The sequence below is a fragment of the Euwallacea fornicatus genome, chromosome 12 (assembly GCF_040115645.1).
Source record: "Euwallacea fornicatus isolate EFF26 chromosome 12, ASM4011564v1, whole genome shotgun sequence".
NCBI classification, from domain to species: Eukaryota; Metazoa; Arthropoda; class Insecta; order Coleoptera; family Curculionidae; genus Euwallacea; species Euwallacea fornicatus.
The window spans coordinates 2,216,105-2,231,655 of NC_089552.1; the positions used below are offsets into that span (position 1 = coordinate 2,216,105).

Sequence of the window (15,551 nt, forward strand, 5' to 3'; positions counted from 1 at the left end):
CTGGAGTGTTTGGCAGGGAATTATAGAATTCAGTGGACATATAACTCGGTAATATGTACATATATGACACTTCGTTTTAATGGCATATTAGATAGGAGATTGTAGACATGTTAATGTTGGTATACTAATTGAGGTTGCATATTTTATGAAAAGATATATTTATATAATTTATATCTTTTTTAAATGTTTTTTTTATCATCTCAGCATTTTCCAACTAATTTGTTAAAGTATACTTATAGTCTACTTTGTTTACCACGTAAATGTTTCACTCCTTCAACTCCGTACTTTGTACATAATTTTCAGAAATGACGTATACGACAACTTTTCTTAAGGTTATGTATGTTTACTTATTTCTTTTTCGATGCTAGTACATCAAAAAACTTTATTTTATTTCAATTTTTTGTGTTTTACGTAACTTTCCCTGATATTTTATTAAGTAAATTTTAAATTACTTTAAGGAGAAAAGTATTTACGTAAAAATCAAATAATGACACTGCCTTCAAATGCAAAGAAGCTGCTTTTAGTAGGAGGAGTGGCTCTAACACTTCACATTGGTTTTCTTTGCATAAAACCGATTGTGGCCCCTGAAAAGAAACAGGACAATGAAATAGTAGAAAAACTAAAGAGTCTTTAGTGTTACAACCGTTATTATACAGATCGTTTTAGTACATAAATATATATATAGTTTTTATAAGTAAGTATCTTCCTCATATTTCAAGTATAGCAATTAAAAAGACGTAGTTTTGTAGAAAATCTTATGGAAAGCCAAGTGAACTGATCAAGCACCATAGCAATTATCTAACTGACTAACATAATTAAAAGGGTTTCATAATTTATGTTGTCATTTATTTTATTTAAGTATCTATGATTCTGTTTTTGCAATATGTTTCTAGGGTCATCAATACTCTGGAAATTGAGTCTAACAAGAATTTCAGCTATAACTAATACAAACATAATATTTTTGAGTTTGAAAGAGTTATCAAAGGAAGTTCAATTACTTTCACAAATTATATTTTCATATATGTAATTCAGTGTGTATTTTAAGTACCTCAGAATCAACTGTGGAAAGGTAATTGTCCCATAGGAAACTACAGATCTCTCCATAAAAGTATAACAAACTGTCCATAACAAATCTTAAATTCTTTAATAAAATTTACCTTTTAAATTCAATTTTTTGTGTTTAAGGTATAGACAAACACATTCTGTACTGGTAGATCCTGTGATTTTTCAAAGAAAACCATTCAACTTTACTTTTATTTCTTTGTGTAGCATTGACAGATATTTTCAGAGTTCTTGTCTGTTTAGATTTAATTCCTGTGTTGTGACTTTGAACCCACCAGTTAAGACTCATTTCAACTACATATACTTAAACATTAATAGTTGTATTTGGATTCAGAGAAAGTCTATTTTGACCTATTCCAAGAATAAATGTGTCATTATTTTTTGAATATGTAATTACTTTCTGGGTAAGTACAAAGCATTCCAACTAGGACTGAAAACTCCTTTCCCTTGAGTCACCTCAAATTTATCAAGCCATGTATAACTAAAAAGTACACAATACATACTAGGTACATATATCCGAGACATATTAATTGACAATATTGAGTTGTAATGCTTTTTCATCAAAATGCATGTAACTCCAAGTAAATACAAGTATTTTAGGCAAATTTAAGTTTTTAAGATAGATTGTCCAATTAGGTGTATTTATTATCCATTCAGGAACTGATTTTTAAAAATATATTGTGTTGTAGATATATACACTGTTAGACAAATGTAAAGGAACTTATGTCAGTGTGTTCCTGCTTGATACACATTCTCGTTTATGAAGTGTAATGGACCTGTCCCATATTACTTTAAGAGTTGCTTTACTTTCATCCCATAGTGTGTATTTATAACAAAATTGAGTCTGTATATAATATTGATTGCTGCGATAATAAAAATAAGTTTACAAATCATTGCCCTTCAATAACTTCGCTGAATCCTTCAAAAATAACGTCATTTAGTGCATCTCCTGATCTTAAATTTATAAATACTCAACTATATCACACTTAATACTAATATTAGGACACGACCGTCCAAATGAATAATCTATATTGTGTTGGCTCTTATTCCGTTCTGTGAGCAACTTCTGGAATATCGGCAGTATTTCTCTATCTAGCAACTCTCCCTCCGACGTTGCGTTGTACATGGACTTGTCCCGTTTTGGAGGATGAGTTCCCAGTCTAATAGCAGCAGCAACATTAGGCGTACTTGTAAAGTATCCCATTTTCTGACACTGCTGGTTACTTAACATATCCGCCGTCGTATTCGTTGTTTTTGCCGGCGACCGTTCACGTTTCTCTTTATGCGAGCTATGTCGGTTCTTTTCGGAGGTTGTGCGGTGTATATGAACGTCATCTGAAACGGAATTACCCCCTTCTTTTTTTTCATGTTACATCCGTACATGTAAGAGATATATAGGACAATTACCTTCATCATGTTGCGATATACTAACTCTACTGCTTTTCTGATGAGCTTTCTGGCATCTGTGTTGTCCACCAGTGTCCCACAGCTCACTTTTGGCTACTATATGGGTTCCACATTCAGGTTTTTTCTTAGGAGTGGTTCGTGCAGTGCTTTGCATGCTAGTTCTTCTATGACACGTTATTTCTGGAAGGAAAAGGGGGCGTGTGAGGGAACGAGAAGGTTTGGTGTATTCGTTTTGGTGTGTGGCGTGGAGGTGTGAAAAATAGCTTTGGTCGATACCTTTCATTGCTTCTTCGTCTAATATATTGCTTGAGGTTTTAATGCTGCTTCGCCTCTTTTCCTGGATTTCTATAGAATCAGCAGCCCCGACAGTGCGAGAAGCTCGACGCTCGTGAGTGGGAGTTTTCCTCTCGTGCCGCTTTAAAGTCGACTCTTTCTCTTGCTGATCGCTCGGAAAAGGTTTTATCTAATACAATTCTCTACTGTACTAAGACAATCACCTCGACAAGTTTCAAATATATACCTGCGTATCGCATCGTTGTATGTCAAGCTTTTCAGCAATGGATACGACTTTATTTGGTTCCTTAACACTATTATAGTTGCTATCCACATTCATATTACTCTCTTTTTGAATCTCGTTGGTAACTTTTTGTTCCCCTCCGGTAGTTCTAGAGAGAGTTCCATTGACTTGCTGTTGCACCTGAGGCTGTAGCTGATGCTGCTTGCCCTTTGGAGTCACCTGTTGGTGCTGCATACATTTCTGCTGGTTGTATAGGTCTTCACTAATGGGACCTTTCGGCGAGTTGGGGATCTTCTTGGGTGAACTCTCGTTAGTGGCTGAAACCCTTTTCCTTCTGCAATACATAATTGTTAAAATTTTTTAAAATGAACTTTTGGTCATTATACTTTTGACTGTCTGTGCGGTGTAGTGAGGTGTTTTCAGCCTGCGAACTGAGGCTGCATAATGACGTGAGGTCGCTTGTTTCTGTTGCACTAGGCATTTCTTTACGCAGCAAGGGCACTGAGAGGCGATTGGTATCACTTATTGAGTCCTCAGTTTTCTGCTCCAGAATGTCAGTGGCGTCATTGCCAAGCTGTCTAATCAACATCTAATGCGAGATTATTAGTTCTGTAATACACCACTCATTTTTACTTACTTGTAGCTCATTGTCCTTGTCCAACAAAGTTTTACGGTACTTAGTGTTCAAATCCTTCAAGTCTTTGATTTTAGTCTCGATTTCCGACACACTAGACTCGCGTCTAGTTTTGGACATGGGTCTCAATGTGGCCCTAATACGCTTATCCACAGTGCCTCCAGGGTCTTTTCTAAGTTCTACCATTTTTGGGACGAATACGAGGCACAGGGTGATAGTGGTGCAAAACATTATGAAGGAACCTGTAAATTGGTTTATTTAAGTCTCATTGATTTATAATTATACTGGGTGATTAAGAACTATGGGATCAGATTTTTAAGGATTCTTTAGTGCAACAATAAAAAAAATTTGAGTATAAGAATACATGTTTGAAAATGTCCTAAGGTTCTCCGGCCGTATGTTGCTTTAAGACAATTATGTGCAAAAATGCGTTTGATTGAGTTATAGCACGTTTTAATTTATTTGTACAAAATAACACTACAGCAATTGATTAAAATGTCGTCTTTGAACTTCATTAGTTCGGTCGCCATCGGATCGGCAGAGATGGTCCAGTTCGATGGCCTCCTAGGTCACTCGATCCAAAATCTTTAGATTTCTTTCTGTAGGGACATGTAAAGTCTCCGGTCTTTGGAAGGCCAGTGGAAACAAAACAAGACGCGGTTCTACGAATCACTGCCGTATTTGAAGCCATAGAAAACAATTATTAGTTTTCAGCCAAGCACGCAAAAACTATATACTTAATTTTAATAGGTGCGTTGAAGTTCAAGGGCGATATTTTCAACAATTACTGTTGTGATATTTTGTATAACTAAAATAAAACGTAGTAAAACTCGATAAAACACGTTTTTGTACATAATTGTTGAAGCATCATCATTGGGCTGCAGCACTTTAAGGAGGCATTTCCGGATATAGCATTTTATACTCAAACTTCTATTGTTCCACTGAATAATCCCTAAAAGTTTGATCACATAGTTTTAAACTATTCTGTACCGGGGCACTTACTAATAAGCACGAACATTTCGTCCTGATGATCCACCAAAGCCAGCGCAACTGCTGCACCTAAAACGCACATTATGACTACATTGTACACAGAGAACCCAACATAGCGACTGTCGTTTAATGCTGGGATGGACACGTGACGGGTTTCCCAAGCCAGAAAAGCTCCAAATATCTATAGAAAAATCGTTAATTCCTGAATAAATTCGGAGTAAATTAAACGTACCATCAGTAAGCCTTTGTATACGTAAATGGACGAAATGAATATGGTCATTTTATTAGAGGTGCAATACTCGTTCTCGGGGATGATGATTTCGTCCTCGTTTGATGGGTGATGCTATTCCATTTTTATAAACATTTTCAAACCATAATTTATCGTTTCAATCCGGCACTTACATAAGGCTCCCCTCTCTTGGTCTCTCTGTAGAATGGGTCAGCAATCTGCCAAGTGGTCATGATAACCACGTCCACGCAAAGCAACACTCCTACAACTATGAATAACTGATAGTCTTTAATGACCTTCTTGTTCAGCTTGACGTCGGTAAAAATCGAATGCACTCGCCAGGTTTTGCTGAACATCGACCCAAATGCCAGGGAAAATCCAGCCATCAAGGTCCAGGCCCGTGCTGTGCAGATGTAGGGAAACGCCTCTGGAAATATTTTTCAAGAGTAAAAGTGAAGAGAATGTTCGTCTTAGAAATGTGGTACCTACCAATACTGGACAGGCCAGAATCCAGCCCCAGAAAGATGATGCTGGTGTAAGTGATCATGCAGCCGATGATGATTAGGTTGTTAAGTTGGGGGCTAGACATTTTTATGTATCTGTAAGTAGGTTGATGGTTGTTATCTGAACCTGAATTTTTGATAGTATAGAATCACCAAGCTCACCTCTGGTTTCTATATTTGATATTAAAAGCCAGGAAAAAAGCTGCAATAAATATACCCAAAATGGCTGAGGAGGCTAGTATCGCGTAGACCGTCTTATTTACCCTAGTGTGTTCGATTATAAGTACTGTTCTGTCTTTGGAAGGGTATCTACAGGGAAATTCAAAAGATTGACTTGCAGACATTTACCCATTAAACTAGGTAATAGTTACTTTCCAGTCCACTTCAAGGGTACACCTAAGGTCAGATCCAAATGTTGAATCGCTGCAGTATATTCTCCAACTTTAACTTCTCGACCATCTTGGAATTGCTTCAGCAGAATGCTCGCCTTTCGTTCGTTGTCATAGAAGCGCACTGGGCCAGTAACACCTGAGAAGTATAGCTGACTTAAAGAAATCCTCTTAAAGTTGACTCGGTACCTTCAAAACTGGTGGTATTAAGGGCGTCCAAAAACAGGCTTTCCCACATAGGATCTCTGTAGCGAAAGTCTGTTACCGTCTGATTGCGGCGAAAGTATTTGACTTTGTGAGCTACACTTTGAATTGCATTTGCCACTGCCCAAATACCATCGTAAGTGTATCCATGAAAACGTGAATATTCGTTGCCTCTCCTCGAGTCATACTCGTCTTTGTATTCGTCTGCAGTCTAAAAATATTATGGCTACAATTAGATGGTACATTAAGCAGAGATGCCTTACAATCCCTGATATCGTGATTTCCCCATTGGTGCTTAAAGGCAGAAGGTCAGTTAAAATGGTCTGCTCCAACGCAGTCTCCAATTCATCCAGAGTGCAGTTTAAATCTGGGTCATTCTCCTTCCACCAGGCGAATCTGTAGGTGCCCATTATGAGCCATTGATATTTTCTGCCATACATGTCCAGCCTGTAGGCTTCACAAAAGACCTGCCGGGCCCACTTTTCGTTGAAATTTCCTAAGTAAATTCGTTAGTCAGCCTAAAAGAGACACGATGCATCGATTCTCACCCAGAATAATGCGAGTGTCCTTTTCCTTTAACTTCGTGAGGGCACCGTTCACTTCAAGAGTGAAGCTTTGGGCTTCTACCACGTCGTAGCCCAATACATCTAATTCAGCGACCAGCCTTGAAAGCAGTGTTGAGGAAATACATTTTTAAGAAACTCATCTTCCCTGTCGCTTACCTATTGTGCGCTAATGAATACCGAGGCTCATTTTGGTATAACGTGCCTACTCTAGTCCAATTAAATTCCTTTAAAAGGGCCAATCTGGGAGCGTTAAACGCATTGTCTGACGGCACTATTCTGAAGAAATTGGGAAAATTTTCTTTGGTGAACATCGGGTGGGTATCGGCGTATGAAAGCTGTAACAACTCTATTTTGAGGGCGGTTTGGAGGGTAAAAATATACGTACCTGCGTGAGGTGCCAGCGTTTGGAAGCTTTGGCAATGGGGTCTGTGACGTGGGTACATGCAGCACCGAAGAGCATGAGCTTATGAGGCCCGCTATGCATCATGTCAAAGAAGGCTTTTACGCCTACGGCCGCGTTGCACTGAAAACAGTGACGTGGGTGAAAGGATGGTGAGGAGGAAGAGGTGCGGGTATTTTTTTTATATCCACAGTGGTTTGGAGACCGTCATATGACAAGATTGGGACGACAGAAGGGGGACTTTTGAACTCAAAATCCGCCGCAACTGTCTTCCCGAACCCGTCAGACGCATTAGAACGCATTCCCTGATCCACTAAGATGTAAGAAACGTAGTTCAAGTTGGAGAGCACTCGTTAGTATAGCCTGTAATTTCTCCGTTGAAAAGAACACATTGTGTTAAGTGATTTTTGCGAATTGCACAAAGTAAATACTCATCATTCTCCCGCACAGGGTGTTGCAAAAAGGTTGTGCCAAATTTAAAAAAATTATAGAGAACATTGCAGCGGAGAATTGATGCATAAAAAGCAGTAATGAAAAATAAACCGTTTGATTACAAAGTCATTTTCATTTAAAAATGTAATATTAGCTCGTTGACACAAGAAAACTTTGATATTTAATTCATTTTTGTTAAAAATAACATAAAAAATGTATAATAAAGATTCAACCCCCAATTTGATCACGTAAATTTGTTCGTTGAATAATTGTATCGCGCTTCCATTGCAAGTTGTGGGGATCTTACTGCAGGAAAAGACGTGATACCATTACTCTTCCCAACAGTTCTACTTAGGTGACTGTCATATATGAACGATTTAATATTACTTGAGAGGAAAAGCACCGACGGGCTTAAATATATACTTCGCGCGAGCGATCTAATAAGGTCGCCTCTTTCCATCCATCGTCCATAAAAATTTTGATTTAGATGATCCTGTATACTACAAGCAAAATATCTAGGTGTCTCGTCAAGTTGAAACCCTATTCTATCCCGTATACTCATAACAACGTGTGCATTGTCCAACATTTCAGGAAGTTATGATACAAAAAAATGCTTATTTTGTTTGTTTTTATTCTATGCATTTAAGTTGAATATCGAACTATTTTGATGAAAAATTATTTTGGATCAAAATCTTAAATTTTTGATTACGGGCTTGTATGCAAAAATTGTTCACCACAATCTCCCTTATAACGTCCTTAAATGTGTAACACCGTTTATAAAAAAAAACTTCGCTTACCATGGTGTCATTCCACCACATGTGCAACCTATAGTTCCTAAGAATTTGCGAGTGTTCGTTAACATGATCCAAAGCCAATTTCACGCTAGGCATAACCCCTCGCCCTGAAGTGATGAATTTGATTAATTCGCCATAGCAATGGATGTTAATTAGTGCGCTACCTGTATCAGAGTTTTCAACTCCTTTTCCAAAGGGAAAAAAGCCAGCAATGTAGACATCATGTCTTCTCGCATCCACATTTGGCTTCTGTAGAGTGCACAGCTCAAAGTTGAATACAATTAGAAATATTACGATCATGTTTCCTCTAAAACTGCTCATTTTTCTATCTCCCTGGAGATGTATCACCGTTTCCACTCGATGCTCTCCAATATTTTAAGTCTTATTATTGCGTCGTTAGAACACATTTCGACACTGAAAAATCCACTGATAACACTATATGAAACGATAATAAACTAATTTTACCTGCATTTTTTCTAGAGAACATGATCAGAGACAGAGACTCTCAGAGAGAACATTTATTGTGCCCATTAATTGAAAATGCAGAGTGCACAACTAATACTCTCTATGGTATTTTTTTTTATATTTCACACGCACTTTTTCAATTACTCTTTAACATATTTAATAGAATTTTTATTCTCCGTTCCTCTAAATATGTCGAGAATACTGCTAATGCAAAAGCGTCATACGGGAAAACTGGGTTTCCAGAGCTTGGCTCAAACCTCTGTAGGCTGGACTTGGACGTTTGGCTCTATTGATTTTCCAAACAGCTCTAAATGGGTCCCTGGCAAGGAGAGTTTGCGCCGGCTTATTTATTCATATTATTTTGACAAGAGCAGGCGTGCTGTTTATTAGCGTTTTGTCCTGTTCTCGGTCCAGAATCTCCCCGAAGGCTATAGAGATATGTTATTCATGATATCATAAGTATTTAAAGAAATATTAAAATTCCATCGACATTGTCGAATCTTTTATTAACATAGCATTATTCAGTACATTATCGCTTTCTTTGTGCGTTATTTTAATTTACCTACTTAAATCATATTTAAGTATAGATTTAATGCTAAATTATTTGGATCAGTTTTAAATTTGAAATCTTAATTTTCCTGACAATCTGGCGAATATATTTTTGCTTGCAATAATTTTCTCGCTTATTGGCTTGTATTTCCACGAAAGTTCTATAGATTGCGCCAGTGAAGACAACCATTAACTTCCAACTCTTATTTTCTTTCCTTAGTTTATATAAATCAGACAAGAATAGGCATATGAACTGGCCCTGTTTTTTGGCGAATGTATTAGCCAAGTAACGCCTTTTCTTACCTTCAGAGGTCGCAAGAGCGGATTTTTTTGACGTTTTAAAATTTCGCATAACCAAATATGGCTTTTTCCTCGGGTCGAATTGATATCGTGAACTAGTTATGAAGTGGCAGTGTGTATGAATGAGAATTTAATTAGTTTTAATCATTTTAAATGTAAATAAAAGTACGTTTAAGGATTAAGTGGTCGCCCAATAGGATTTACCAAGGTTTGTGCCCCCTGCAGTCCCGAAAAGGGGCTTTGCAGGTTATGTTTGAACGCCAAGTTACCTCTAACTTTTCCTTTTAAATGGAAAAGCGGTATTTAATTATAGTCTCTGACCTTAAGTAGCTCTAGAACTAAGCTTTCTTAAATATCTTTTATAGTATTCAGTCTAAACTTGAACCCCCTTGGATAATATCAATATAAAATTAGATCAGTTGAGTTTTCTGAAACACAACTAAAAATAGTGTCAAATACCTAATTTTATACAGAATTTGCTCTCTAATTGATTAGGATACTTGTAGCAGTTGGGGCAGCCAAATATTTTCAACTCAGAAAAACCACACTTCATCTGAGAACTTAACTTAGGTGGTTTCTTAACTAAAAGATCATTTTCAGCTGCTAAGTTAAAAATACTATCCCACAATTTTAGATGTCGTTTCGTGTCAGAAGCTCAAAATTCCGGCATGTTTATGGCCAAGCACTGAAAAGGGAGCAATGTTATGATAATATCAGAGTGTCAAAGAGCTCTTGGGATTCAACATTCTGTGCTGTGAACCCAAAGTTTATTGCCATTATAGTAGAGAGTGCTGGTGGGGGTGCTTTTATTGTTCTGCCTCAGGGAAATAAGGTAAGATATAATATGAGGATAGTGTTCCTATATAGAATCCCATATAAGTGTTCAAATGAAATAGGTAACTTATAAGAAACCAATTCATTTCTATGACCTTATATTGGTTCTGATTTTGCCCACTGTATTACTGACATCACCTTTTTTTATGCTGATTAAATGTCATCAGATTAATTCATAAATGTCGTAATTTAAATTCTCCTCGAACATGTCCTCCTAATCATATGCACTGTTTCCTCAATTTAATCTGAACTACTGCTATTATCATGGTATGCCTCTTTCTATGAGGAAGGATGCATAATTTTGTTTTGGCTTCTTATATCATAGATAGATAAAGCAATAGAATACAGAGAGAATAGGAGGCTCAAACCCATTTAAGAGTTCTAAAAGTATGGACTATGTGCCTATAATAGTCAATATGAGTAGGCATAAGTTAGATTAAAGAAATACTGTATTAGTTGCGGTTTATTATTAGGGCAATATTCACTTCTTTGTTTAAATAGTAGTTTTAGAATAGCTGATTAAATTATAGAACTTTGTTGTGTTTTATCATGTCCTTGGTTTTTGAAGTATCTTCTCTCATATTTCAGTCATTTGGGCGCCCTCTTTAAAAACTTAAACTGGCAGTTTTCTTGATTGCATGTGATTCAGACCCCTCTACACAAGACTCCATAAATATGCCAAAGATTCGCTTTGAATGATAGATGTGTACCTATATTTGGCAATTATTAATTGCCTAGCGTAAGATAAACTCTGAGGTGTATCTCAGCAGAAATTTTTAATTAAAATTTTACAACTTTACGTGAATAAGCAAATCTGAAATATTGGTTGTTTTGGCCTTGGTTTCGGCCCAAGTTCATCCTTTGTTTATAAATACAACTCCCTACTCCTTAATATGTTTATATGTTCTACTCAAGTAATTTTGTCCTACGCAACTGTTATAAAAGTTATCAAGATTGTAAATTATGAACGACGAGCTTTAATAGATAAACAAATTCATTTTCATCAAACCTTTGGTAAATTTCACATGAGTATTGTTAGTTAACCACTATTCGTGTTGAGTGTTTTGTGTACTTCACGGAGTACTTACTACTTTCTGAGGAATCATATTACTTAAATGAGGATAAAACTTTATTTACACAACTTAAAAATACGAGATTTAGGGAACAGCGGATGGAACAGCAATTTGTTATGGAAAATCTGTTCCATGGCTTGAGGAGTGAGTATTTAGAATCCCAAGCTGTTCTTCAATTGAAAAGGGTTTAGAGCTGATTAATCAGTAAATCTGAACAGGAAAATTCTCTCATCTAGAACTTGGTACTGGCTAAAAGTGGTGTATATTTGCTTGGATTGCTGTAATATTTTTAACCAATATTTATGACTGCTATAAAATATGTTGTCATCAGTGTCAGGATTATTAGCCAAGTTTGCTGTTTTTTAATCACTTAGTAGTCTCAGTTTCCTTGTTGTTATTTGTCTATATTGAATTAAAATCAGAATTATGTAAGATTTTGTCTAATCTTATGTATAATCTATAATAATGGTTCCTGTCACATAAACCAGTTTTGAGTCCAGTAGATTCATAAAATATTGCTTAAAAGCTGGAAACGTGTACGGCTTATCTGTTATCGAACAGAAAATACTGGTTGAGTATAGGATAATCGCTTTTCTGGAATTTTGAATTTTGCACGGTATGAAAGGTGAAAATCGACATTATTTAATCACCACAGACCAAGAACCACTATTCCGACTTGAACTTCGTCACAGTTCATAAAAATAAGAATTAAATTAATAAAGAGATGTAGGGATTGCGAATAATTTTGCGATCTAGGTGCGCACGGGAATGTCTTACTTATTTTGGGGCAAATCATTCTAATTTTAAATTTTGGCTTCAAGCCAACCAAAAACGTAATATAAAATACCTACTACATTTCGATTTTTCACGCAGCTATTTTTAAAATGTTCATTTTGAAAATTGCACAATTGGCGAAATAATCTTTAATCAATAAGAATACTAAAAAACCTCTCAATTAAAAATTAAAATACTTATTGATTTGATATTATATTATATTATTTATAGATTTGACTAAGTTTTATAAAATTACAGCATAGTTATCGCAATTAAACCTATCTAAATTAGGTAATTGTCTAATTTAATTAAATTAATTAATTTCTTTATTTTCTTAGACATATTTCTTGTGTCAGAAGGATTCCATTGTTCCTCTTTAAACTCCCCAAAAATAATTAGTAAACAATAATAATGATGTTTTCTGATGTCAGACTTCCGGAAGAATATCAGCCGACCATCCGCTCGTCGGAGGCCATAAAGGACCTGTTCTAGATATAGCTTGGTGCCCGCACAATGATAACGTTATAGCCAGTGGGTCCGAAGACTGTGTTGTAAAGGTGAACGTTAATTTTTAGCTTTCATCATTTAATATACTAATCACCTCAGATCAATAAATACTTTTAAGTTCTTTTCTTCATACACCACTAGATAAGGCCTAATACATTTTGTTTGTGAAGGTGTGGCATATACCTGATGGAGGCCTCATTAAAACGCTTACAGAACCGATTGTTGATCTCGTCTATCATCAAAGGAGAGTCGGTCTCGTTCTTTGGCATCCAACTGCACAAAATGTGCTGCTCACTGCGGGCAGCGACAATCAGGTCGTTATTTGGAATGTCGGTGAGTCTGTTCAAGATTTTTTGGCGTGGCCTCTTTTATCGTGCGTTGTTAAGGTACCGGGGAGGCTATGGTGGAAATCGACTGTCATCCAGATGTGATATATAGTGCCTGTTTCAATTGGGACGGCTCGGAACTTCTTACTACGTGTAAAGATAAGAAAATAAGAATGATTAATCCTCGTACTGGGGAAGTAACTGCTGATGCCATTGCTCACGAAGGTTCGAAAGCAACTAGGGCTATCTTTCTCAGGCACGGCCTGGTGTTCACCACCGGATTCTCGAAGATGTCGGAAAGACAGTACAGTTTGAGAACCCCGGATTGTTTGGAGGAACCAATCGTGATGGTCGAATTGGACACCTCCAATGGAGTAATGTTTCCTTTGTATGACCCCGACACGAATCTGATATATTTGTGCGGGAAAGGAGATTCGGTCATAAGGTGAATCAAACTCCCGCAAAGTCCTCCAAGCGGATACTGTATGATTATTCCTAAAGGTACTTTGAAATCACCGCAGAGCCTCCATTCGTGCACTACATCAACACCTTCCAAACGCCGGACCCACAGAGGGGTATCGGAATGATGCCAAAAAGAGGTTGTGACGTTACGACCTGTGAAATAGCCAGGTTTTATAGATTAAACAATTCTGGATTGTGCCAAGTACGTTTAGGGAGACTTTCCCTGTTAAAACTAGTATCAAAACCAACCATTACAGATTATAACCATGACCGTACCAAGGAAATCTGAATTATTCCAAGAGGATTTGTATCCGGATACTCTGGGAGATACATTTGCGTTAACTGCGGAAGAATGGATCGGCGGTAAGGACGCAGAACCCATTTTGATATCTTTGAAGGACGGTTACAGACCTCCGGAAACGAAAGCGCCGATTGCGAGGAAAGCGAATTTGTTGAATAAAATTCCAGCGAAAAGTTCAGCGGGCGGGAGGAATGACAGCGGCGGAGGTGGTGGAGCTACGCCTGTATCGGTACGTGTTAATGGGTATTTATTGTTTACTTATTGGTCATACAGGTAGGACGATATTACGAATTGATGTAATTGGCATCTACCAATCAAAACAAATAAATTCATTTGGTATGCAGGATAAAACGTTCCAAGAATTCGCCGATGAGATCCGCAAATTGAAAGCCATGATAGTAAAGCACGAAAATCGTATTCGGGCGCTTGAAGCCGAAGTAGCGCAGTCGAAGCAAACTGCAAATTCGGTGGACGACACGAATGGAGCTGGCGGCGACGCGCCTGCCATGGCTTCAGACGAGGTTTGAGAGCCCGATGAATATGCTCAACTACTTTGTTACTAGAGGTAAATATTGATCAACGCGAGGCGCTATTCATAAAACCTTTCTTATTTTTCAGAAGTTACTGCGGTTGCCTTTTCTGCTTTTTTACCCATCCCATCATTATTTATTTTTTCATAACAAACGCCAACGGTACTAATTAATACAAAAATCATCTTCGCATTAAGTAAATTGTACAAACATGACTTTTAATTGTTTTTCCTACGGGGAGCCCTAGAAATGTAGGCTGAAGGCAAAGATTTTGGCAAGTTATTAAAACTTTCTGTAGTTGTAGATGGTAGCCCCGTATTATACTGTCTCTATATATCATCGAACTGAAGTGCTCTTATGAAATATAAGTCTGCTATGCTGTTAAACGTGAAAAAATTATCGACTAGTTAGAGTTTTTAAGAGAAATATGAGTTGTTGCTGAATTCAAATAAAAAGTTGCCCTTTAATAGCCTTTTGACGCAATAATATTTTTGAACAGCAATTTTTTGCAGCCATTCGTATTTCTTTTAAAAATAGCCCCGAAGTAAGTAGGTGTTTTGAATATATTTATATAGTTTATAAAAAGTGTTTCTATATGAATATTTTTGACAATATACAGCTTTAATTGTGTACTTAATACCTATACTGTTAAAGTTACTTGTTGATATTGTCAATGGATAGTTTTATTGTAAACAAAAGCCTTTAAGATAATATTTTTATAAAATTTTGTGCAGATGTTTTGCTTATGCTCGTCGTATTCATTATATTTTTGTGGTGCTAGACTATCAACGAATACTACCTGATGAATTTCGCTGGACGTCATCTTGGCTTGAAGAAATTTCTATAAGTGTTTCTGTACATAAAATTTGGAAAGGTAGTGAATCTTGAAACAACAGTAATAAAACGACAATTGTTTTGTTTTTCTATTGTGTGTGTGTTGCAACCTTAACAACGAATAATTAATGATATTTACGTCTTCACTGTATATAATTGTGTATAAACTTGCATTTTGAAACTAATAACATTAATGATATTTGTTAGTATTTTTACAAATATATTGTTCGAAAACACACTCCCTTTGTGTTTTATTTTTGACATTTTTATTATTACATATAATTGCCACTGGGATTTATCGAGAAAAGTTCATTTCGACCTTTGAACTTTCAGCGATCACTTTATTGGACGTGTTCTTTTAATAATTGTTAATTTCTTTTTATAAATCCGTTTAGAATGTTTATGAAAAGGGCACTGCGTGTTACTAGAGGTTATCGTATATGACGATATAGGGAACTAGAGAAAAAAG

General features: G+C 36.5%; 2 protein-coding genes and 1 long non-coding RNA gene across 7 annotated transcripts; 2 read left to right on the forward strand and 1 right to left on the reverse strand.

The window, feature by feature from the left end:
- Positions 1 to 154: 154 nt before the first annotated feature.
- Positions 155 to 1,955, forward strand: LOC136342420 (uncharacterized). The gene is made up of 2 exons (XR_010732638.1): positions 155 to 694; positions 750 to 1,955. It is a non-coding gene; the product is annotated as an uncharacterized lncRNA (long non-coding RNA).
- On the reverse strand, positions 616 to 8,876 carry GABA-B-R2 (gamma-aminobutyric acid type B receptor subunit 2). Of its 4 annotated transcripts, none has more exons than XM_066288165.1 (20): positions 8,593 to 8,876; positions 8,292 to 8,541; positions 8,131 to 8,234; positions 6,887 to 7,024; positions 6,658 to 6,836; positions 6,484 to 6,599; positions 6,199 to 6,431; positions 5,921 to 6,146; positions 5,714 to 5,870; positions 5,505 to 5,651; positions 5,329 to 5,438; positions 5,013 to 5,266; positions 4,843 to 4,953; positions 4,623 to 4,791; positions 3,624 to 3,862; positions 3,373 to 3,575; positions 2,990 to 3,320; positions 2,746 to 2,932; positions 2,470 to 2,649; positions 616 to 2,415 (listed from the first exon to the last, which is right to left on the reverse strand). In XM_066288165.1, exons 2-20 carry the CDS (start codon positions 8,446 to 8,448, stop codon positions 2,024 to 2,026), a joined length of 3,633 nt encoding a protein of 1,210 aa, XP_066144262.1. In that variant the 5' UTR covers positions 8,449 to 8,541; positions 8,593 to 8,876; the 3' UTR covers positions 616 to 2,023. The 4 variants fall into 4 exon arrangements, with proteins under 4 accessions (XP_066144262.1, XP_066144261.1, XP_066144263.1 ...); XM_066288164.1 differs by having other exon boundaries at positions 616 to 2,418; XM_066288166.1 differs by having other exon boundaries at positions 616 to 2,397; positions 8,593 to 8,875.
- Positions 8,877 to 9,486: 610 nt separating this feature from the next.
- Positions 9,487 to 15,320, forward strand: coro (protein coronin). 2 transcript variants are annotated; one of them, XM_066288878.1, is made up of 9 exons: positions 9,487 to 9,649; positions 10,076 to 10,273; positions 12,554 to 12,679; positions 12,800 to 12,962; positions 13,016 to 13,400; positions 13,457 to 13,619; positions 13,675 to 13,947; positions 14,063 to 14,283; positions 14,337 to 15,320. In XM_066288878.1, the coding sequence occupies exons 2-8, from the start codon at positions 10,076 to 10,078 to the stop codon at positions 14,243 to 14,245; spliced, it is 1,491 nt and encodes a 496-aa protein (XP_066144975.1). In that variant the 5' UTR covers positions 9,487 to 9,649; the 3' UTR covers positions 14,246 to 14,283; positions 14,337 to 15,320. The 2 variants fall into 2 exon arrangements, with proteins under 2 accessions (XP_066144975.1, XP_066144976.1); XM_066288879.1 differs by lacking the exon at positions 9,487 to 9,649 and adding an exon at positions 9,877 to 10,011.
- The last annotated feature ends 231 nt before the right edge of the window (positions 15,321 to 15,551 follow it).

Excerpts from the sequence above, each read along its gene's own strand:
- GABA-B-R2 (XM_066288163.1), bottom strand. The coding sequence starts at position 8,448 with ATGAGCAGTTTTAGAGGAAACATGATCGTAATATTTCTAATTGTATTC. Across the intron at positions 5,652-5,713 it reads CCCTTGAAGTGGACTGGAAA|ATACCCTTCCAAAGACAGAA; the intron begins GTAACTATTACC and ends ATTTCCCTGTAG. Across the intron at positions 3,863-4,622 it reads CGAAATGTTCGTGCTTATTA|GTTCCTTCATAATGTTTTGC; the intron begins GTAAGTGCCCCG and ends ACCAATTTACAG.
- coro (XM_066288878.1), top strand. The coding sequence starts at position 10,076 with ATGTCGTTTCGTGTCAGAAGCTCAAAATTCCGGCATGTTTATGGCCAA. Across the intron at positions 10,274-12,553 it reads TTCTGCCTCAGGGAAATAAG|ACTTCCGGAAGAATATCAGC; the intron begins GTAAGATATAAT and ends TTCTGATGTCAG. Across the intron at positions 13,401-13,456 it reads AAAGGAGATTCGGTCATAAG|GTACTTTGAAATCACCGCAG; the intron begins GTGAATCAAACT and ends TTATTCCTAAAG.